This window comes from Capricornis sumatraensis, chromosome 6 (assembly GCF_032405125.1).
Source record: "Capricornis sumatraensis isolate serow.1 chromosome 6, serow.2, whole genome shotgun sequence".
NCBI classification, from domain to species: domain Eukaryota; kingdom Metazoa; phylum Chordata; class Mammalia; order Artiodactyla; family Bovidae; genus Capricornis; species Capricornis sumatraensis.
The window spans coordinates 35,964,891-35,990,280 of record NC_091074.1 but is presented as its reverse complement, the minus strand read 5'-3'; the positions used below and the strand labels follow the sequence as shown (position 1 = coordinate 35,990,280).

Genomic DNA, 25,390 nt, shown 5'->3' with positions numbered 1-25,390 from the left:
CATCTACGGACAGCACTAATCAGATTAAACTCAGGAGGTCTATCTGGACAAAACCATCATTTTATAGAAATACATAAATCATGTACCCAAAACTCTATAAATAAGGCACACAGACACACTCACAATTTACTGTTTTATAATATATTCTCGACTTAAATTTCTGTTACATAAGATTCTAAAAATTAACTTATCAGTGGAAACCTATCCTGGCTTAACAACTGTAAAAAGTTTTTCCTTGCATTCATGTGGCAGTTGTCAAAGTGTGCATGTACACACAGGCACACACACTTTCACAACTCTATGTATGTCTTATATATCAATTACTACTAAGGAAGAGAAAAATGAGCCATTACAAGAACATGGAATCAAAGCAAGTATTAAGGTTTGCAAGTGAAGACTGATAGGCAACTCAAACCTAAAATGCAAATTGATATGATATGTTTATTTAGGTAAGCCCAAGACAATTTGTATTTCTCTTATTCACTGGGAAAAAAATCAGATGCATTAATATTCTATAAAGTCCCAATGCAAAATCAGGAGGCCATTCCATACGTCCATATTTTAATCTGTTATAAATTAACCTGAGTCAGGTCAAATCACGAAGCCATCAGACAGCTACATTCAACATGCACAATTACAACCCAAGTCCAATCATACACACCCGGAGTAAAGGTAAGCCTTAAACAATTGGAGCGGTGAAGGGCCAGGCTAGAGTTTTCCCCAGAGAGGGACTGGTGGGGGCAACTGAAAAAATGGATACATCCCAGACAATGGCAGAACCTGAGCTGCCCTCTAACCCTAAAGATGCTCACGTGGTTGTACAAAAGTCTGTTTACAAGATCCGCAGCCCAGATGATCTGCATCTTAAACTGCCCTCTTTCCAGAATTCCTGGTTTTCAATCACACTGGAAACCTTTGGCTGCAACTGAACTAGAATGGTTTGGTTTATCCCTTCTGAATGCCAAAAAGAGAGAGAGAAAAAAATAGTGCCATACTTAAGTTTGTTTTGTTTGAAACTCAGTCCTTCTGCATTCCCAAACTGTATCCCTCTGACTAGTAGAAACCGTTATTAGAGAGAAAAGGTTTTTTGAAGGGGAAAAAAAAAAAAAAACCACCACCCACACACAGCCCCCAAAGCAGCCCGGGAGAAGGAATGAGGGAGGCTGACTGGTAACATACGGTACCATGAGCTGCAGTGGCCTCGCCGTCAGCGGTGCAAGGGTAACTGATCGCTCCTGGCCTTCCGCGCACGGCGAAGCTCAGCCCAGGGAAGCGGGGAACAAGGACTGGGCGGGGAGGGGGCCCTTGCCGCTCTCGGGCAGTTTATACAAGAAGGCAGCTCAGCTCCTTTCTGGCGCATTCCTCCTCTCTATCTCGCCACCTCTTTGCCTGTGTCCTGTCGTGTTTTCTTCAGCCGGTAATTGTCCGGATGGCAAGACTTTTAAAACAGTCAGTTTAGGAAAAAGCGAAACCCTTCTAAGTGACCATCACAGCAAATCAGCTTCACGCTGGTGGGTAAAATTTTCCAAGGGAAGTGTTCTTCTGATAGTTCCTGAGTCTCTAAGTCCCCCCCACCCCCCGCCACCCCCGCCCCCACCCGCCGCCACACACACTCCCCTAGAGGGCTAAATGCACTGTGGCAATAAAACATTCATGCGACTTGGAATTTTAACACAATGCCATTTCCCTAGTTTAACCTGAAAGGAATGCACTAGTCACAACAGACTACATCATCCTGCCATTAAACCCTGCCAAGGAACCGCTTTTTTGGCCCTGCCGGGCCAGCTTTGACGGGAAAGGAGTACACAGACCCACACACTGAGCACAGAGGGGCCACCTCTGCTTCCTCGGCCGGGTCCAGCAACACCCTGCTCTTGAACGTGACCCCTGACCCCTCGCATTGTGACCGGCTTGTGATGCGTGTGTCACTCTGGCACTTCTGCAGAGCCACACACTGTGCAGGCCGCTGGCGGCTCCCTCTCAACAGGACTTGGGCTTAAGCCAAAAGGTTCTCTCTTATTATTACTGCTACTATGGAAGGGCTCCTGTGGAAGGGGGGTGGGGGGTGAAGGCTATTGCCTGGTGCTGGAGAAGGGTCTGTTTCTGTTTTTTCCTTTGTCTTGCGACTTTTTAAAACACAAACTTTGTATTTGCCTTTGTAATTAGGTTGTGATTACTGACAAGCTGGTTTGCTTTGGGGACAACTTATCAAAACTGCCAGTTCTTCCTGCATTTAAGTGACATTTCATTTAGACTTACAAAATACAAAAACAAATTTTTCTGATTTCTCCAGAGAATTTTAGAGAAAAAACTCAAAAGGTGTTGAACTCTAAATAAAACATCCACACTTGACCATTTCATGTGGCTAAAGTACTACCACCCAAGGAACAAGGAACAAATTAGTTATTTGGTTTTTTTAAACTCTAGATGTACTGGTTTATTACTTGTGCAGAGCTGTCTGCGTTCCAAGAAACAGAAGCAACAAACTAAGGAACAAGAGAAAATAAATGTACAACGAATGAATACTCAAAAATTACACTAAAAGTTTTTAAATGTTTGAAGTAATTTTGGACTCTGCAGTGATGCCAGTTTGGTACTGTATGGCCTGATTTTTATTAATTTTGAAAGTTACAAGATATTATAAGTTTGCCCCTCCAACCTCTCTTTTTTCCTTTATCCTCAACTTCTCTCTCACTACTCAAGTATGCCTTCCAGATTTTTCTACTTTTCTATTTTTTTTTTCCCTTTTCTGATCCTTAACTATTTTCATATGGGGCACTTTCACTTTCAACCTTGCCTTACTTTTTTGTTCTCTAATTTGTCCTCTCTACTCTATTCAGAGGCCATTCTAAGAAGCAAGTCCCTCCTGACCCTGACCTTGACCCTGAACTACAGCCAGGTGAACCGTGGTTATCCCTGCAAAAGGTGTTCCAGCCTTAATCTCCTAGAATGAGGTCACATCCCCTTCCTACAGCAAGTAAAGAACATCTTCCTTCAGAGAACACCCTAAAATACAAAATAATGATCACTACGCAGGTTAACATGCACACAGAAAATAAAGCCAAATTGTCTCCTTTAGCGTAATTTTTGTCTCCTTAGTAGATGGAATTAGTCTTAAGCCCCAGTTAAAAGACTTTTTTTTCTTCCTTTTCCTTAAACAGACATTATCATGCCTTGAAGAGTCATTCTAATCCCTTCACCTTAGCCAAACCATGCTAATTCTAGCTAGCAGGACAGCAATTAATTAAAAAAAAAAAAAAAAAAAAGAATTGACTTGAGGAACAGGGGGTGGGAAATCAAGCCAACAGAGAAGCAAAGATTATCAAATCCTATGTGAAATATTTCCATTTCAAAATATAAATGCTGAAATCAGATTGTCATTTTAACATATATAAAATCCAGCAATAAAGATATCTGATTTTTTAAATGATCTGACTTATTACCAAAGTATATTCAAATCCAATTTTTATGTTACTAGTGGGAAGCCTAGTAAAACTGCAGACAGCACTACTTAAAGCAATGAAACTAAAATTACAGAGGATAATTTCTATTTAAATTCAGGCAGATACACTTTTTTGCTCATATCAAATCAATCAACACGATGATCTCAAAGTATCTTCGACCAGTTATCTAGAGAAAGAAAAGGGTCAAATCTGTGATCATGCACACACAGCATGTTAAACCTCTCAACTGTGATGCAGTTCCTCTGAAAACCTCAGGAACTTTGAGACACACTGCTAAAAAGAAGCAATAACCCATCCCTTATTTCTAAGTAAAAAACTGTCAACCAATTTTATAACCTTAATACTGATATGGTACAGTGAGGCACCATGAGGAAGTCATGTTTTTATATGAAACGGTACAAAATTACTGGAATCAGAACACTACCAAACCTGGAAGAAAAGAAAGTTCTATCAGTGAGTTTATTGAACTGCGAAAAGTTGCACCAATGCAAAAGTTTTGCAGAAACATTTTGGTGTGGGTGTAAGCATATGATCAAGTCTGTGATAACCATCAATAATTTTCTTTAACTTAACCAAAAGAAAATTTTACTGTGTTAAATGGCATTTGGGAATACACATTTTAAAGTTTTGTGAGTTACCTTTTAATTTCTAGCAAGCAAAATAGGTGAGATGTTTCTCACCAACCCCTATTTAGATAAGCACAAACAGGCATATGTTAATCTATTCTCCACAAGAGTCTACTCGGAGCTATTGGATTTGCTAAGTCATCCACCCCCTAGTAGTCCCTGCCAGTGTCCCACCTCACACCCCCTACAGGCAGTCACACTTTAACCCTCACAGGCAGTCAGACTTTAACCCCGAGTGAGGGCAACCCTCAGAAGCAACAAGACGAGACAAGAAAGGAAGCGTGTGGATGAAATAGTGAAGGAAGGAAAAGAAGGGAGATGCAGAAGGATGAAACCAGACTGAAAGAAACACAAGCAATAGGAAAGAGAAGGAGCAGACAGACAGAGAACGGGGTGGGCAGAAGCAAAATGGAAAGGGAGAGCAAAGGCAGGACTGAAGGGAAAAAAGAGACGGCTGGGGAGAGAGGAGGTACAGGAGCCCCACGACACAACAGTGGATCAAGCAGCTGGCCAGAGATGCTAATTCAGCGCTTTAACAAATCAATGCCACTTGAAAAGTACAATGCGAGCCCTCACTGGGTAAGATGTCAGGGGACTGAGAAAATGCATTCTCAAGTATTTCACATTAAGAGGGAATAATGTGTTAATTTATAACTCTTCACCCTATACACTTGGATTATCTATCTGTGTCAGCGATTTGACTTCTTAAATTTATCAAAAAGGCACGCAAAGGGAGGCAGCTCTGACTGCACCACCGGGAGATGGAGGTTTCGGAAGAGCCTGTCCGGGGTAGTCCTGCCGTTCTTTCCCCTTTCCTATTTGGGCTGACTTGTTGGGGGCGGGGGTGGTGGTGCAGGAAGGAGTGAACATCTGAAGGCAAGATCTGGGGAGGAGGGGAACCCCTGGTCCAGTTACTAACGCAACCCAAGGAAAGGCTTTGTGGGCCTGTGGCTGATTGCATTAGGTACCATCCGTCAAAAGTGACACAGAAGAGAAGGAATAACTTGAATCAGCAACCCCGAGCTGCCATCATCAGAATTTACTTTACGGAAACTTACTTAAGTCTCTCAGCACACCCAGCGGAAGAGAAGCTGCTGACAATCAGAGTGTAATTAAACAGTACTTTTGAAATGCCACCAGAGTCCCATAGACAGAGCTTATCAACATAGGAAGGGAAGGGAGGGCTAGTTTATTTTATTTGGTTAGTTTTGAGACAGGGAGGGGAGATGTAAAAGAACTGACATTACACCCAGTATTTAAGAGCCTAATGTTTCTTTCTTAAGAAAAAAATCTATTTAATTAGACATCAGATTCTTGGAATTGTTTCCTAACTGTTCTTTAATGTAAATTTAACCAACTTTTAATTTAATGATAGCACAGCTCCTAACCTAAGAGAAAGGCTTAATACTTTTTGCTGCCAAATTTAAAGCACTATCAGACTTAAGTCTTCCGAGTGCAGGCACTGTCAAGACACAAAGGCAAGTATGTTAAAACACTGTGGAATAAATAAAAGAGAGTAAATTTCAAGAAAGTATTGAATTAAGGTGACAGCCTTAAAGATATGAAGGGGGCACGTGATTATTACATAAAAAGGGAAGAAAATGACCAGATTGTAACTGCTCTGAGTTTCACTTTAAGATTCTTTAAATGACACACAGCACTGTTTTTAAAGTGAGCAGATATTTTTATTTGCTACAAGTACAACTGCAACAGAAACAGATATTCTCTTATTTTCAGGACATTCACATGTAAATGAATGCTGATGAATGGAAATGAGATGCTATACATGATGGGCAACCTGCAACATTCAGTTTAAAAAAGGCAAAGTTACCTCACTCACTGAAGCTTGAATCTCCTCCTTTCTACACTTGGGCACCAAAAGAAATGAAAGACAATGACTGACCTTCTACCAGTTTCTATTGGCTAAACATCACCCTCCAGAGATACTCGAGATGGAAAACAAACGTTCTTTCAGTCTCATATTTTGCATCTCTGCTATTACACAGAATTACACAGCTACTTCTTTAAATGAGTATTTGATTAGAAACTGAAATTATAAATACTGGAAATTTGACAGCTGCACTGAGCCAACGGATTAAAATGCCCAAAAGAGTGTGATTACTTAACGACTGTTTTCTTTCTTTCAAAGGAGATAATTAATAAGGAATTTCCTAGGTCAAGACCATAGAGTACATTACTTTCCCTTTTCATATAATCTTAAAACAGACAATATATATTCTGAGTACCATATTTGCAACAGCAGAGGATGGTATTATATGCTTTACAAGGGCTTCTGTGCCCTCAGAGTAGGATTTGTCCTATCCCTGGTTTTTGCATGAATTACCATTATTGTCTGTCCCATCCATGCCACCTCCACATAAACTATCTATTCTTATCATTATGGTAACATTAATCCTCTCCCCTTTCCCCTCCCCCACCACACCCACCTAAGGGGTTAAAAGACTTCAGTACATTTGTGACTTGTCAGTGACATATAATACCCGGGTCCTTCATGCAATCAACTTTTACTTGACATGTATTTGCTCATCACAGGACCCGCATTACTACTGGGAAAATGAAGAAAAACCTAAATTAACACTTGACATTCAATATGGTCAAGTCCTTAATTGGCTGGGCTTCCTGAGAAAGCAATTTTCTATTCCCCAAACTGTTCGCGTGTCATGTGTGGAGTGCAGCTCTTGGCCATCACTGCTGTCCCTCGCTCCCTCTAATGAGAGCAGATGAATTAGTGCTACGTGACACGATTTGAACAGGGCTTCCTCCTCTTCCCCTCCCCCCAACCTTTCTCCTATACCAATGACAGCTGTGTGGCAAGGGAAAGAAAGAGAAATGCAAGAGCAAAGAATCCTGTAAAGGATGATCATTTTTTTAAATGAACCTTAAATGTCTTGTTGAAACTCCAGAACAACAGGGTCATTTCATGGTGGAGGTGGGGAAGGGGGTTGTTACAAAGATCAGGGGAATTATCTGGCTATGGCTGATTTGGGTTGTATTAACTTCCAGCATGTTTCTTCCATTCCTGGCTAGCTGCAGTATTAGATTGCACTGGTCTAATTAAAATGGAATTTACATCCACTTAAAAAAGTTTTTTTTAAAAGGTCTGGAGAATGGGTCAACTAGAAAAAAAATGAACAGCATGAAATGATTATTATTCTAAGATAAACATACCTCTGGGTTAAAGAAAAAGAGTCTTTTCAACAAACACTTAAGTCTTAAGAACGTGCAACACAAAACTCTTATCACCCTACTTTGCTTTCAGATACTGTTCAGTACCTGAACTTCATACTCGTCATCTTATTTTAAATCATTTTTGTTTGGTTCCCTTCCTTTGATTGTTGAATTTTTGCAACCAAAGCTATTTGAATGCTGATTTCATCCTATTATTTTGGAGAGAGGGGGAAATATAGTCTGCTATAGATGTGCTATATTTAGCTCAAAGAGAAACTGGATGGATGCATGACAGGAAGGTAGGACAGAATTTGCTTGGTTCAAAGATATTGAAAGGTAAACTGAAGGGATTTCTCTGCACCTTTACTTACTCGCTATGAAACCAAAGAAGAAGTAATTTTAAATGCCTAAATTGCTTAGCCAATCCAACAAGGACCAAACAGAACTGGAGGAGGTAAGGATATATGGCAAATCACACATTTGAGAGAGAAGTTAGTCCAAAGTACATGCATCATGTAAAGATAATTATTTACTCTTTACTCATCTTTATTTAAATGACAGCTAAGGCAAAGATGCTACCTGTGTACTAGAAAGTATATCAAGATTGTACTGGTATTACAAAATCAATGCAAGCATGTAAAATACAAAACTCAAGTCTCAAATGCAGCTCCCCTGCCTCAAATAAGTAGCTTGATCATTTATTAGTTATTCCTCTATAATTCTGAATAGAATTGAACTAATATTTCAGTAAGAAAACTCTGAAGTGCATTTGAATACACAAAATATGGTGAAACCCAGTTTTATACTGTTTAAAGTTATTACCTAAAACCAAAAAAGGTCTTTCCATATTTTATATTCATGGAAAATAACAAGAAAGGAAATAAAGTTTTGTAGCATTTCTCTTTACAAAGTCAATTCACAACATGATTTTAAATACTGCTACACCAACAGAAGACAAGCTGTAACATAAGAAACTTTTGGGAACACCTTTAATTTTCTAATTTGTTGGAACATTATCATTTCAGATAATGCAAAAACTCTCAAATAATTTAGAAATATTTTCACTGAAGCAAAACTGCAATGGACACTACCCCTTCTGGTGGCCAAAGCGCTGATACTTCAAGTATTGTTAAAGATATCTTTGGAAAATATACTTGAGACAGCTTGTGACTGGGCATTCTATCAGGTGTTTATAAGAAATGGATAATTTGGTATTCGGGAAAAGCAGCTCAGTCAAATACATCCAGTTAACTGCTAAGGTAGCTTTATAATCACTGAGCAACAAAGGGCAGTGTGTTCTGCCAATAGCTTTAGGGTGACCTTTGCAATGCTGACTAGTCCGTCAAGTTCCATCTCTGAGATGCATGATACTACAGACAGGGGTGGTTTAATAAGTGAGGTAGGAACTAAAAACCAGGAGCCTCCAAAAGGGTAGGTATTTTACATAGAGGAAATGAAGAATTTCTTTCCCTAAGAAGAGACGCTAAACACCAAGAGATCAGGCTGAACAGCCCCATATTCCTTCCCAAAGCACTAGTAGCCATCTGAAGTGTAGACACTAGCAAGTATTGGGACAGCATTGGGAAGCATCAGCATCTTCCCCCACACTCCCCTATGTTTCTATAACCTGTGATGAAACTACAACTGGGAACTGGTAAAATAGGATCAATGACCTGAGCTCTAGAAGTAAAGCTGAAAAAGAATGCTGATCTCATTGGAAAGCTTTAAACAAATTGTGAGGAGTCCTGCCTTATTTGGGGGCACTTTCCAAGCACTGCTAACAAGATAGATTAATGACTCAGGAGGGCAACAATCAGCGAGATGACTGCACTGGTCTCAAAGACTGGATCACCTGTAGGAAAGCGAGCCTTTTTGACTCAAGAAAGTCACTTCTCAATTGAAGAAAGTTAACTGTGACTGTGGCAGAGTGGCATGCTTAAACTTGATATTCTCCTAGGGATGAGCAGACTTTGAAGTTCATAATAAACTTGAAATGGCTTTGTGGAATGTTAAGGCTTAACGTAGATGGTTGGTGCCGCTATCATGCCTACACAAAATGAAGTCAACCTGAAAATAACTGCATTCACAGCTCCAGGGTATTTAAAATGGAAGGCTCCCCCTCCTCCCCCTTTTTTTTTTTTATTAAGAATTTTACTTTGAACCCTAAGAAGAAGCTGCACTTTCCAACTTGTTTCGCATAGCTCAAATTAAAATACTTATTCCGGTTTAGAAAGGCATCATGTTTGCCACCCACCTAGTTCATGTTACCCTCACATTACACCATTTGCAAGAAGTATAAACACAGGGAGAAAGAAAGGACTGCTTTAAAACAGCCTGGCACATGCAACAATAAAACTGCTTCTAAAACACAAGACACAAATGTTATTTTATAAAAAGGGAGAGCATCTAAAGGAGTATATTCTTTTATCCTCCATTCTTCCCCATCCTCTTTACGGCAATGCTTCCCAACCCAGTATTAAAGATTAGTTTCTCTAATTCCTAGTTGAAAGGTTTCTAAAACTGGTAAGTCACAACTGTGTTGACGCTGAACTTCTGGAACATGGCATACCAACGTCATTCTGACACACTGACAGATGCTTCGTAACAAGTCGCACAAGTCACTTGAGTTAAAATACCTGACTTACTATGTAAAACAAACTGTTACTCTCTGGTCTCTGTTCCAGCTCAGCTCTTCTCTGCTGTTTTGGAAGCAAACCAACAGCTTGTTATGTTTATATCAGCAGTGACTCCCTTCTGATTGGTGCCCGACACTGACGTTAATGCTGTTCAACAAGACCCTAGACGGAAACTAGGCACACGGAGGCACCATTTGCAGATCATTTTAACAAGATGCTGCTTCCTGTTCCCACGAAAATCAATAACAGGATGACCTTCAATTTGAAATTCAAACCAATTAATTACCGGTTCTGTTGAAAATGCTGATAAAATGCTGATATCTGATTTGCCTAGAGAAATTCAACTATGAATAGATTATCTTCAAGAGCCCCTTCAAAAAATTTACACAGGCATTGAAAACATATCTTATACAACATAAATGATGTTTTCTAGAAGCTTGTATACAATATTGGCCTTGTATGAACTGGCATAGGGAATTTTTCCCCTTGTGGTTCATCTCCTCTCCGTGACATCATAGTCAATTGCCTGGTAAATTACTGCAATCCCGCAAAGATTCAGGGCCAACAATCCACTGCTTAAAGGTGAGATAAAAACCTCTTTATAGTTGAATTCAACTTTTCATCTACATCAGTTACTGACACAAATCATGGAATTCTTTTCCAAATTTAGATATCTCCCCTTTCTTCCCTAGAATTCTAAAATTCTTACTTTTCAACTTTTATTAAAATCCTCTGACTATTTTTTGTTTTGCTCACATTTGATTTTTCTTTGTATGTGGGTCACAAGAAGAAAAGCTATACATCAAAACTATCAGCACCAGAAATATATTTACCAAACTTTTTTTTTAAATTGTTTAAAAAAAATGAAGAATTTGGTTCATCCCAGTGGGGAATTCCCAAGATTAATGTTCACATGCAATGAAACTATTATCTTCATCCATTAAAATACTATCTAAAACAGAGGTTTCTATCTGGCAGTCGCTAGGCTGAATAAAGCCTACAGATGAGTTTTGTTTGGACCACACACTTTTAAAAATATTTGAAAAGGTTGCCAAGATTTAAAAATCAGAAGAGTCCACATAAAAATCTGGATTTCTGACTTCCCATTAAAAAGAGAGAGAGAAGACAAGGATCTCACAACACTGGGCCTGCATCCCCACCTGACAACAACTGTCTGGAGCGGGGGAACTGAAAGCTCACTGTGGTTGACACAAGGTCCTTCTGATCCACTGCAGTCCCCATCAGACTCACTCCCCTTGCTTGTTACTACCTTACTTCCTCATGGCCCTTTTGGGCAACTCTTGAACTTTAAAAAGACATAAAACTCCAAAGAGGGTTAACAGAGTTTGTGGAAGAAAAGGAAAAGGGTATCTTCTCTTTCTTATTTCATGGGTTTGCATAATGTAAGATGGGGGGTAAAATTTTTCAAAATATATTTGTTCAATCAAGCATTAAGTGCCAAGCAAACTGCTTTTCATGATTTTTTAAAAAAAATTCAAGCAAATCCCAAACTGATCATCTCTTCTTAAACAGTGGTTCAACAAAACATTTACACTGGTTTTCAATCAACCACATTCTTCCCTGAAGCCCAGCAAAGATGCTCAAGTCAATGGTGTTACTCGGATCTACATCCATTTTGTTCCTTCACATGTTAACACTTCTGTACTTCCTTTCTAGAATGATCCTGTGCTTAAGTGAAAACTGACCCTAATGTGAAAATAGAATACATCTTCAAGGTAAATTTCAAAAGTCAACATTTAGGATGCATGAATATTATCACAGGAAATACTCGTCTTTACTGGCTCCACATGTATGCCACAACCTGACATTTATACTTATATTAAATAGACATTATTGCAGGTTCGAATGACCCCAAAAGTCATGGCATATTTCTTTAAAAATGATTACCTAAAAGCAGATGTCTATGACAGTTACAATGCACATCTATTTTGCTTTTTCCCTTAACTGCAGGTAATTTCAAGAAGAAAATCTTTCTATTTCTCTATTTCCAATCAACCACAAGAAGATAGTGCTTCTATCCACTAATAGCTTTTACAAACAAATCAGAAATACCCTATTTAGCAGAGGAAAGTATCTTTTTGCTTCATCCAAGAATATCAACAGACTACCTCTGAAGTACTATACAGTTCAGAATGTATTAAATGTGCTATGACTAGCCATATTCCAACTTATTAAAAAGAAGAAAATGTAAATCAACTTTCATAGAGTGTTTCTAAGTTATGTCTCATCACTGGACCACATTCTTGAAAGATTAGTGTTTAATTAGGTGCTTCCTTCCTAAAAGAGGTGCTTTTCTTCCCTTCTCACCTTAAGAAAGTAACCCTCGAACACACGCCAAATTCACTTCACAATTAAGACATTAATCCCCAAATTCTCTTGATTCTTAACAACCTGAACAACTTTAAGTAAACAGTTCACAAAATCATAACGATCATACTGCATTCCTTAACACCTATTTGAATAGAAAAAGAGAAAATGCCCAAAGTATGAGCTCCATAAATAAAGTCTTATACCCAAAAGCTGAACAACAATGTTATATATTTCTTTTGGGAAGCATTTTTCCTTAATATCCATTATGCTTGAATTTTGAACAATTAGCAGCAGACACCTGGAACTCAGTTATTAATTTACCTCTCCCCACACCTTTTACACTTCTTCTGAAACCATCTCTTAAGATGCTTCTTAAAAGAGATGACCCCATGGGTAGCATACATGTAAATATTCAGATTATTTTCTTTAAAACATCTTGTTATAATCTAAGATTAAATTTACTCTCTTTTTTAAGAGTATCATTTTGGGAAAAAATTTAATTTCTCAAATAACTGAGTAAACGGATAAAAAACAACAATTAAAACCGTTCTAGGAAAAGTATAATTCACTACATTCATGTTGATTTACCTACTATAATATTTTAGAAAGGGGAATTTTATGGAAAAAACATAGTTAATTCCCATTCATGATGACCAAAGTTTTAAGCTTTTCTCCTCGGGCTCACATCATGGCAGCTGACTGCAAATACATAAAAGAGTTCTAGAAGATTCCTGATTTGGTTATTTTTGTTTGCATTTTACTGTGTCAAGACAAAAAAAAAGTATGAGATAATGAATGCTTAATAATATTTAATCTGTATTATATAGGGATGAAGCATTGCATTCACTTAACTCCTTCCTTCTTTCTATGAATCACCAATTTCTAGGAAATCAAACCTCAAACTAGGCTTATGCTGAGGCTTATTTCAACACTCTGCATTTGTTAAAAAAGAAAAAAGAAAAAAGGAAGAAAGGAGAGAGAGACCCAAAGGACAAGCACAGCAGCACATAAAGCGTAGTGGAGCATCTGCACACTCAGAAGGCAGGCAGCAGTTGGTTTATGAAGAAATTATTAAAAATAACTATTTGCCCAAGGAAAAATGACCAACTTCTCACTTTTAACCAAAAGGGTGTTTTTAATATAACGAGCATCCAAGCTTCCCTGGTCATGAGAAAACCTGGAATATATTATACACGCATAAATGTGGCCCAGGAAGCAGTATATGAGATATGCTCGCTATTGACAGATTAACACTTCATTTTCATTACTCTAATCTCACCACAGGCTGTGAACATTCTCTTTTTCTTATTTGAACAACAATGGTGCATGAAAAACCAAGCTGACAGGCAGGCGGGGTTCATTAAATGCACAAGGCTTTTATTCCCATAACACATCTCACCTGTATGAAGCTAGGGTTCAGGCTCCCAGGCTAGCTACTGAAACAAGTTCTCCCAGATGTTGGACTTCTCTTTCGATCCCTTCTTACTTCATTTATAATAAATGTCAAAAAAAAAAAGAGTCAAATGGAAAAATTATTTTTCACAATGAATTCCATTTAACAGACAATAGGATTGGTAAGATATCTTAAGATTGATTCAATCCCATGAATATTTTCCAAACTTGTCCAAGAAAACAAAGAAATGATTGGGAAGGAAAATGATGAGACATTTGAAGTTTGGGTCAGAGTCTCATCTTGGTATCTCTGTCTCAGCTTGGTTCTAACTCATTTGAGGGTAACTACAGTTTTCCACTGGCTAAAAATGGGCAAGTCACAAAGTAAGAATCAATCTAGCTCTTTCCCAATGAACGACAAAGAGCTTCACCAAAAAGCTACCTTCAAGAAGCAAAAAGGGTCCAAACTAAGGGATCATTTAAATGACATTCCTAAGAAGGGGAATTCCTTTTTAAGGTGAGCCATCCATATGCTCACTGAATCTGAGGCAGCCACTGACAAATCCCCAAGAAACCTAGAAATGAATCACTTAATTCCCACAGCCAACCGAAGGACAGGTATCCACTTCCTGCCTGTCTGTACACCACACACAGACGCACCACCATGTGACAATGTGGGGTCTTACAGGAAGTCTTCCCACAAAGTCTAGAGCAGGGCTTGGGTTTTGGTACATTGTGGTATTCTAATATGAATACCTAAAAAAGAAAAGCAACATTAGCTAGGCTCTACAGATCCTACCCGGCTCTTGAGTTAGGTTCTGACGTGAGGTCAACAAGGAGGTGCCTTCCTGAATACAGTCATTGTATACTTATTGTCCCATTTCTTGCACGTGGCCTTCCAGTCATGTCCCGGCACCGGCAGAGGGCCCAGGAGTGGGCAGCTTTCTTTACGTATGCCTGAACAGGTGCCCAAAGAATCCTCCTAATGATTTAACCCAATAAAATTTTTCTTGCTTAAATTTTTATGGAAGGAAAAAAAAATTTTTTTGAAAAGCCTAGATAGAGGTTCTCATTTTAATATTAGTTTTGTTATTATGTTAAGCCAGCTGAACGTAATTATTTTCAGCATGTAAAACATTCATTATCCTGGATTTTTTTCTGTTTAAACTCCCAATTCAGGTACTCTGATCATCAACTATGAGTCCTGAAGATCTGTCTAGAGAACAAATAGCCACTAAAAGATACCTTAATAAAGTTGAAAAATTCATGACAGTCACACAAAAGTACAGCAGGTCCAAGGACCGGAAGCTGCGTCTTTCCACGTAGAAGAATATTTTCGAACCTTGTCCATTTTAACAGTCTCTCAGCTGGGTAGGACAATGGGTTAAAATTTATTAAATACAAAATAGCAGTGACTCCTCCTCACTGTGTTCCGTATACTGCATGTTTTCCATTTCAATTTATACTGTCATCCATTAATATTAGCCCTGCCATGACTTTGATTTCTTTGTTTTTTTTCAACGTTTCAGTTAATTCTTATTAACTGCAGTTTGGCTCAGAGAGTCATACCTTCAATCTATTGACGGAAAAACTAACAAAATGCTCTCCTGTGCAGATGTAAGTCTAACTGCACAGAATGCTAAAGTCAAGAATTACTTTTAAAAAAGAAAAAGAGAAAAGCAAAATCTCTTTTCAGCTAAGTACTTTCTTCCACAGCGAAGGATCCAATTGAACTGCCTTTCAGCGCCTTTGAATGATAAGCCTAGGGCCCCGGTTACATGTTTTTATCACGCCCGGACTTAAAGAACCCTTACAGAGCAGAACTCAGGACAGTCCTCCTGTCAGCACCTCCACGCTGAGGACCACATCTGAGGGTGGCACCTCTTTCCATCCCTCTGCCAGAGTGATGTACTGGCAAGAAGGTGCCTTTTAATTCCTTTTTATTAGGGCAAATAGAGCCAGTGAAAGTAAGGAGAAATCCAAAAAAAGAAAAAAGAAAGGAAAGGAGAATAAACCAAGAAAATTAATAGGTCTATGGGAACAGGAATAAGAAGAAAAAACAATCTAATCATGTATTTAGGTCATTAAGTAAGTGGCTGCCAACCAAACAGAAATGAGGCTTAAAGAGACCCCCCTCCCCGCCCCCAGCAACAACACACAAACCCTGAAGACAGTAGCAAAATAAGACTGCAGTCCAAAAATACTGAGTAAATAAGATGTCAGATATGCTCAAGAGAATCCCTGTTACAATGAGTAACTTCCTACTGTTCAAGATTATTTTCATTTTCTTCACAGAGAGAAATGAAAAACTGGAGGGCTTAATTAAAGAAAAACAAAAGGATATTATTTTATTGTTAAAGGATCAATTCTTTTTTTTTTAATTGGAATGATGATTAATAAGCCGAGAATTTGATTTCTACGTTAGCCAGTTTGAGTAATGCTTTGTTTTTCCACAAGCATTTCCATTAAGAAAGGCTGAGTGAATGAAGAAATGATACAGCTCCTTTTCTCTTCTGCTCTCTGACTCTGTGGCATGAAATGCCATCCAGAGCGTTTGAATAGAACACCGCATACCACCCTCAACCAAATGAACTCCAGTCATAAATTTTTTACCTTAGGGTTTGAATGTACACTATGAAATTTGCTAGGGTTCCTACAGGGAATGTACAAATTAAAAAAGAATCAATACTTTTATTTTTTTCCAGTCTCTAAAACTTTCTTTTAAAGCTGGGGAGGGAAAAGGCAGTACAGATCATGCTCGGTGAGGAGGCAAGGTACCTCAGATGTCACCGCCCAGGCATCATTTCCCGGGTGTCATCTGCACATATTAAAACTTCCTGGAGCTTTAGTTGCTCAGAAAGTTTTTTCATCTTATTTTTTGCGCCTGTTTACAATTGTATCTTATAGGAAAAGAAACTCCCTCTTTGATACAATGTCTTGCTTGTATGTCAAGACAGAAAGGCTGCTGTGCCTGAATTATGCCTCTTTTCCTTTATTTCTCTAAAGCTTAAAAATAGATGTCAAAGTTCCTTGAAAGGGTTTTTGACTCTCTTTCCCCTCCTCTCCCTGGTTCTTAAGTAGATGGAGGATCACCAGGCAAAATGTGGAAGCCAGCTGCTTTCGGGAAATAAAACTGGCATCAGCTTTGGCAGACAGGGGTAAGATCAATCATTTCCTACGATCCCCAAACAATCTTCTCTCTGACCAAGGCCTAGAGAAGCGTGGTTATGTAGCGGCAAAAACACACCACGAGGGGGACAGCAGGATTTTCACATGGTGAAGAATTCATTCCATCCACAGAACAAACCAGGTTTCCAAACCTCACGTGAAAGGAAATCTTGGAACCATTACGTTCCATGTTCCTTGGACAGCAACAAGCAGGGACTCCCAGGAAAAAACTTCTCTCACTGAAAAAGTCACCGCACAATTCACTCTCTTCTCCCTGTTACCAAAAAGCTCCCTGACAACACTCCGCGGGAAAGAAAGGAGTTAACTGTAGTTCAATTCCAACACCACGATTCCAGCTGTGGACACCAGCTAAAGGCAAATTCCAGTGTCTTGTCTCATGCCTTCAGATACACATACACATTATAATCAAAAGTCTCAAGTTCAGAAAATACTTCTTTGGCCTTTCACAGCCATTAGCTATACATGTTTACAGGAAAAGTCCTCTCGAAAGCTTTGCAGACTGATAAAGGCAGATGCCCAATCTAACTTTCTTTAAGGGTGTGTCAGACATGTAAGGTGGCACTCGAATGTGTGTTTTTCATGGAACTGGATGACGCCAGCTCACTATCTGTAACGGCAAGTTCCCTAGGAGTCAGCTCCCCGTGTCACAGCGACCTGGCAAACTTGGATGCTTTCTCTATCACTGGAGTCCTTGCAATCCTGCTTTGGCTGTGACCCATTCACTTTTGCCCCAACTTCTCCGAGATGCCTTACTCAGCATCTAATTAGTTAGGGAGGATTTGCCGAGGCTCTTAACCCTGACACAGAAGTGGGAGGATGTGCTGCTGTGGGAGCCCAAATCTGTCCTGTCACTCCATTAATCAGATTTCCATAAAGCCACGCATGAATAACGGGATTTATCAGTGAATGTTAAGATACACTCATAAATATAATTATTAAAAAATACCTACAATTATATAGATAAGATAGCTACACCTGTAGGGATTTATTTTTTGACTGTGGTTACTTGATTCATCTTAGCTTTTGCTAAGGCCTTACAGATTATACACAGACACACAGTCCCAGTTTGCAGATGATAGAAACATCAGAAAAATAATTTCAAAATGATCACCTACTATGTTCAAAGTCACTTACTGTATCATGGTGAAAATAAACTTGAAATGTGAGCACAGATTTTTTAATATATACCAGTCTATACCACATATCCATCTGAGAATATGTTTGTGCCTGCTTTATTTGCTTTAACATGTATATAAACACCATATATAAGGCCTACTACCTTCATTCCCCTTGCATTACAAATTAGACAGTACCTGTTAAGTGAAGTCTGCCTGTTATACACAGACTTACAAAGTACAGGCCAACACACAAGCACCTGTGCTACAACCTGTATTTTAACAATTACCCAAATTCCTAATGTTAGTGTTACATGATAAGAATGGATGAGAAGAATTATATTTGAATAGATGTCTACAGTTAAGTCTTCAATATAAAACATTATCACTCAAATTAGAGAGGCAAACTAAATTGGAGGTAGGAGCCTACTAATTCAACAGGCTGAAATTACATGCCTCCTAATATAATATAAATATTTATTTTAGCATCAAGACCGTCAGTTTGGTCAATTTAATCCTTTTTTAGTAAGATGTGATTACTGAAACACACCAACTGTAGGAAGGGGAGTAAAAAGGGAGGAGGGAAAGTACAGAAACCTAGAGATGGCTGATGCCTGGCAGTGAAAGTCATTTTCAAAGACCATTAACTATCAACTGCTTTACTCCGGGCTCTGGTTAAATAAGAATATACATCCTCTGTTAAAAGGGACAGCTGCACGAGGCGGATAGAGTTAAGAATAAAACGCATTCTGTGAACTAGAAGGAAGAATCAAACCACAATATACAATTAGGCATCTGACTTGTAAGAAACACTGCCTATGTGCCTTTTAAACTGTTAGTGAATAAACATTCAAATTATTTGAGGGGGGGGGCAGGTAGGAAGTCAGACAAAATCACCATTTCTACTTGAATATATAGATTCAACCAACGGAAACTGTCCTTGCCTATATGAATAGAAAGAACTAAAAGACTACTGGGAGCAAAATGCAGATCGAACCTGCTTTTAAATGGATGCCAGCAATGTCATACGTTTCTGACAATATATTTTATTTATCATTTCTCTGAAATGGGCTAGATTTTATATTAGTGAGAAAGTTTGCTTGATTCTGTCCTATCTCTGGTGAGCAGATGCTCTGGTATTAATGTAAATCACTGATTTAATTTTTAGCTTTCTTGGTTTGCCCCTCACCTATCTAGGAAACGATTTCTCTGGTGATAACTAACACATCATGCTAATGAGAGAATCTAATGCACAATAGAAAAATGTCACTACTAATAATATTTGCATGAAGTTAAATAAAGCAACTGTAGGAGAATGTCAGACAGTTGTTCTTTAACAAGATACAGTTTCACAATGAAATTATGTTGTTAATTTTGTTACATCATTGGGTGAATCCTAAATTACTACATAATGATGCACAGAGTCATTTATAATTCTAACTTAGTATTTCACTCGTGTCTGAAAAGAGACCTTATTAAGGGATTCACGTTTTATTTGAAACAGGTTAAATATACCTCACCAATAATAAAAGGTAAATGCCTCTAGTAACGTGTAAAGCATAAGCTCTAGCCCTTTACCTGTTACAGTTTTATTTCTGAGAAGATTTCAAAATATATTATTAGACTACTGCACCCCTTGAGGGAGTACAAACAATTTTAATTGCTATTCTCTCACATGAACAAAGTATTTACAAAAATGGGAAAAAATCATCATTTAAAGCCTGGTTTAAAACAACAACGATTTCCAAAAGCAGACTTTATTTTCTGCTTTTAACAATACCTTGTGAGGTTAAAATGGGCAAAACAACATTCTAGACTCTAGGAGATGAACAGAAAAGATGAGCAAAGAGTTTCTGGTTATTCTCGACCTGTCACTGATCAAAGTGACCCAAAGAAGAACTCCCTTTAGAGAAGTTAAGAGTCATGCCCTTTAAGGTTATCAAGTGTTTGTATGGGAAAATATGATCCCTTTTGGAAAAAAAAATCATACTAAAATATGGAAGAAAAATACAGAGGCAAGAAAATGCAGTCAAATTGTCATATCTTGAACTTTAGGGGAACAGACTTAGTTCCACCAAATCTAAATTGGCTTCAGATTGTGGTATCTTTTTGTTAGAATTAGACAGACTGAAACATTTACATATAAGCAGATCTAACTTTGCTCATACAAAACAAAAGACAAAGATTTTTATATCTCTGCTTCCTAAATTACCCATAGAAGACACAACGCTAGAATATTAAATTTCAGTATTTATGAGCTATCTCCCACTTTAAGTTTTGCTGTAGTTAAATAATACGGATTGTGAATTCTCTATAGTTCAGTTTTGAAACTGGCTAGTCAGTCTTTTCTAATATTTAAAGAAATGATCAGGTAAATCTCACAGTTTTTATCTTATTACAGAAAACTCTGAAACAAAAAAATGCCCAAAATATTCACTTCATGAGCTAAGTCCATTTTTTTTCCTTAGAAATTAAAATAATCTTAATATAGGAAAAATATCTCTAGGCCTTAGAAATATAAAATTCTGCAGTTTTAACTGGACAAACTTTTACCTGTATTAAGACAAATACTGGCTTAATGTGTATATTTAGACTAGTATTCCTTGAAACTGTTGGCTTCGTGAGAGATCATGTCAAGAAGTGTCTTCCTTACATTGGCATATACACACATGTACACACACACTGAATCAGCATTGCTGATGAACTATAGGTCAGGAAAATAAACATGTAAATTAAACATGTACAGTACACATTTTAGGATTTACACATAGTTTCAATTCAAGTTTATACAATATTTATACAAACTAAAACATCATCCTGAAGGAGGAAAAAAAAAAACATGTAAACTTATACCCTCTTTAGATGCTTTCCAAAAATGCAGAGGAGGTAAGCATTTAATAACCATGACAGGAAGAAAAACGAGGGAGTTGCCAATTACATCAAAACCAAAAAATAAAGAAAACATACAAAATAAAATAACTACACTTTTTAAAATTGTGATTTTCTCCTTTCAGTATACTACTGTTTAGTAAATAGTATAATTAACATTACCTCATATAGCAGCCATAAAGCATAAATTATTTCCCTATATTTCTACTCTTTCAATAGTCAGTGATGCTCACTTTCACATGTATATAAACACAGGTACACACAAAAGAGATTTTTATGTATCCAGAGAGTGAAACAGCTGGATCAAAGACATCATAATGGTTTAGCTGCACAAGTTTCTCTCTCTGAGCAATTTCAAATTATTTTCCCAATTTTGATCCACCATTTATATAATTTACTTTTATTTGTTTTTTAGCTAAAATGCTTTGCACAACTTAAAAGTCTCCTTAGATGCAAATCTACTTGGAAATGGGCTAGTGCCAAAGAAGCAATCTAACACCATCTATGTGGTTCAATGGCCATTTATCAATTGATCATTATCTCTATCTGGTTTTATTAACTCTTTTCTAGCTAGAGGGAGACCTAAACCAACCTCCCCTTTCAAAACACACACACAGAGAGACCACGACCTCCAGTAACAAGAAAACCCTGAAGATGATATCTAATTTTTAAAGTAGAGAACAAGTTATTTGGTCCTAAGGTCAGTGAAAACATACTCTGTATTCCAACCACGAAAAGAGTCACCCAGGCAGGGATGTGCTTCAGAAACACACCTCTCAACGCACCCGGCAGTGGCAAGCCAAAGAATATCTCTGGGAGGAAATGAACTTTTTAACTTGCAAGAATGGGAAATTGCACATCAAGAGTTGCTTATTGGGCTTGTGTTGATTGCATTTAAATCCCAGCTTACTGTATCAGCAGTAATCAGGGTCCCTCTACAGGATATGTCAAAATACACCTTATTCAAATGCGTTTATCCTATCTAGAACTGTGTGATACAACTGTTCACTAGCTAAAGGCTACAAAACTCTGGCTCTCTGTACTACCTTTCGCAGATGTATTTCTAAACTTGTCGTAGGTCTCCAGTCTGGTAAACTGGTTTCTTTCCTTCTTCACCAACACTTTAAAAATCAAATAAACTCAATGAAAGTATTTAGTTCTCCTGAACTCCTTACAAACAAAGCAGGTTTCCATAAAAGAAAGTAATTGCAGTATATATATATATATTTTTTTTTTTTTTTGAGAGAGAGAGAGAAGCAATACCCATTTCCTAACAACCTCCATCTGCTTAAAATCCCAGTGTACAGTCACACTTTCGTGCTGTGCGGAGGCTAGTATCATACTAACTCTTGCTTTGTGTGGGTCTGATGGAGGCTTTTGAAAAGCAAAGACGTGTCTGGGAGGGAGGCACCAGGGAACTTCCCTCCCTCGCTTGAGCACAGTCCAAGATGAAAGTTTCTGGGTTGTTTCCCTTCGCTTCCTCTCCCCCTCGCTCCCCCTCGGAGCCGCAGAGCCAGCGATTGTGCAAGAGGAGCCGGGCGCGCGGGGCGCGTAGGTACCACCAAGCGCACGGTACACTGTACGAGCCGCGGGCTCCGCTGATTAACGAGCAGCCTCCGGCGGCCTTGGGCGGACACGTCGACCCTCCCCGCAGAGCCAGCGGCGGTGCAGCCAGCCGGCCCGAGGACGGCTCTGGGGAGGACGCCAAGGCTGCCGAAGTGTGAGTGCACCGGCCGGCGGGTGGGCGAGCGGGCGGGAGCCGAGCGGGAGCGGCGGGAGCGCAGGGCCAGCGCGCAAGAGGCGGCGGCGGCAGCAGCGGCGGAGGAGCTGGGACCGCGGAGGAGCTGGGACCGGCCAGCGGCTCAGCCCGTCACACACGCCGTTCCACCCGCGCCCCTCGGCGGCGCTGCCAGCGGCTCCCACACAGCCTCCTCTCCCCGGCCGGGGTCGGAGTCAAGCCGCTTCTAGCCCAGGGAAGTCCGTCGGGCAGGGCCGAGGGGCCCCTGTATTTCATGGCCGTGGGGTTGGCAAACCTTACTCTTGAGATAGCAGCCACTTGGATGAAGTGATTAATGCAGATAGATAACATGTCCTGGGTGGGGGGCGGGGGGCGGGGGGGGCTTATTATTATTATTATTTAACAGAAAACAAAGAAATAAATGAAGTCTTCCCCTGACCCTGGCTGGACTGTGAAACTTTGCCATAAATGCCTTTCCTTTCTTTTACTTCAGTATCCTTTCCCCCTTTTCTTTAAAGGAGCCCTTAGGGAAGCCGAGAAGTAACCTTGCTCGTTCCAGTAACAATTATGACAAAACAGAACCCAAACTACGAAGTGATCAAGATTTCAAAAATGTTTAGAAAGGAAAATACCAGAAGCAAAAGTACACATAACAATTCAAGGTTTCCTTTAAAAACAGAAAAAGTAACTTACCTGTTGGGACATTCTGAATAAGAGGTTAGTATCAGCGTTTTGCCATGTTCCCATGAACCCTGGTTCAGCTGGAGTCGCTCTGGTTCCGAACTGCATGGAGTTGTCAGTACAGGAGTCTCTTAAAGTCAAGTCTCTTGCCCTCTTTGGCTCTCTGTCTCTCTGTGTCTCTCTTTCTCTCACATCCACTTCTGCCTCTTCTGACTGAAAAGTGAAGGTGGATTTTTGAGCCTCTTGGCAGCCAGTAGCAGGAGTGTAGTGTAGTTAAGAAGCTGGCTGAACTGTGCATTTCATTTGGGAAGGGGGAGATTTGGGGGAGGGAGGGGGTCAGAGCTTCTTTTGCACCTTCTACACAGACACCCCTATCATTTATGCATAGATTGTGACTCCCTGAGCTTGCCTTCGCTCGGTTTAACAGCTGCCTGTCAGGTGTGCAGGCAGCACTGGAGACCCAACCATCAGCTTCAAACTCTCAGCCACTGCATGTCATTGGATAGTAGAGCTGAGAGTCAACTGCACTGTTCCACTGTCAGGCACCGAATGACACCCTGCACTAACCCCTCTCCAGACACACGGAGAGAGAGATACACACTCATGCACACTCCAAGCAGCACTGAGATCAGGGATGGTCCACGGGGCAAGGAGAGGCTGGGGCCCTTCCCAGGGAATTTTTCCCAACAATGCTTTCGGGTATAGCTTGCAGTATCTGACATTAGTCTTTGCTTTAACATTTGTAAACTACTAGGCTTAAAAACATTTTTTTTTTGCCCCCAATTACACTGGAAGAAAGAGAAATACTCAGCTGTAAGAGAATGTGAAGTTGGCTTAGATGTTGTCTAAATGTTAGCTCCTAAAAGAAATAGTATGTGCTGGGCTATTTATAATCACATATAAACTCCTGGAGAAAATAATATACATAGTGATGTGACCTTACACTCTAAAAAGTATATAAATAAACCTAGCAGGTTTTTGAACATAGAAGATGCACAATAAACATTTGCAAAATAAATACACACTATTTACTATACAGTTCCCTCGGGGCATTAATTACTCAATTGGATGTTAAACAATAAGAAACTGAATGGAAAAGGAAAAGAGTGTACCTTTTCTTAAAGCCCAATAAGTAGAAAAAAAAAAATCCTTTGTTAAAGTTCCTGGATGAAGCTTCTACAATATCCTTTCAAATCATAAAAAAGAAAAAGATGAAGAAAAAAAGCCTGTCCCATTTCAGGCAAAAAGTAATGAATATAAAAATTCCATTTTTCATTCAAGATCTCTATAGAAAATTCTATAACATTTTCCAGCCTGATGAAATATAACCTCGATAGCATGTCATATTTTTAATTAAACCCAGTTTAAAACAAAACATCTATTTATTAGATCGTATTTATCTACTTTATTTATGGAAAAGCAGAACTGAACAAAATGCACTGTACATAAACAGTAACTCCAAAATGGAAAGCTAAATTCATGTCGTCTCATAAAAGTAGTCAGCAGGAAAAAGCCATCCCTCCTAAACTTAAAATGTAAGGCACATTAATCTTCAACCACCTACAAATACCGAGGACAAATGTACCACTCTCCTTGCTCCTTCTTAACTCAAGAATAACAATAAACCTTACTCTCTGAAACAACAAAAGAAACAGAAAAGAGCTTCAATGGCAGCTCAGTGTCATTAGTGGACAATGAGAAAAGATGAGAAAACGTGCACTGTGTTGACACAAATGTGCCTTCCCCTCTAGAACCGCCATCTCCTGAAAGCTTTTCTGTTAAACTTCCCTCCGGTTCACCACCATTAAGCACAAAAAAGTCTCAAAAGCAGCAAATTCAATATCTGAAGAGAAACAAACAAGAACCCGAAGAATTGTTGCCTTAAAATATATTAAGTCCACCTGTGGTCAATAAAAATATTCTGGAGGGGGGTGAAGGCAGAAAAACCCTATGAGTCAATTGTCAACAGTGACTGTACCTTTACAGCTAGCTATTACCCACTTAAACTCCCTCTAAAATTTGCTAGCCTCTTGATTTCTGAAGTGGCACTCAGTGCCTCAGTCAAGCTGCCTGCTCAGCTCCTGACCTTCCCACTAATGGCTGTTATTTGTGGGAGGCTTAAGGACACTGTCAATAGCAA

General features: G+C 39.1%; 1 protein-coding gene across 1 annotated transcript in view; it reads right to left on the bottom strand.

Moving 5' to 3' along the window:
- The window catches only part of BNC2 (basonuclin zinc finger protein 2), a 326,012-nt gene that overhangs the window by 292,883 nt on the left and 7,739 nt on the right, over window positions 1–25,390 (bottom strand). The window contains 1 exon segment of the mRNA XM_068973578.1: window positions 23,263–23,459. Coding sequence (XP_068829679.1) covers window positions 23,263–23,459 — 197 coding nt within the window.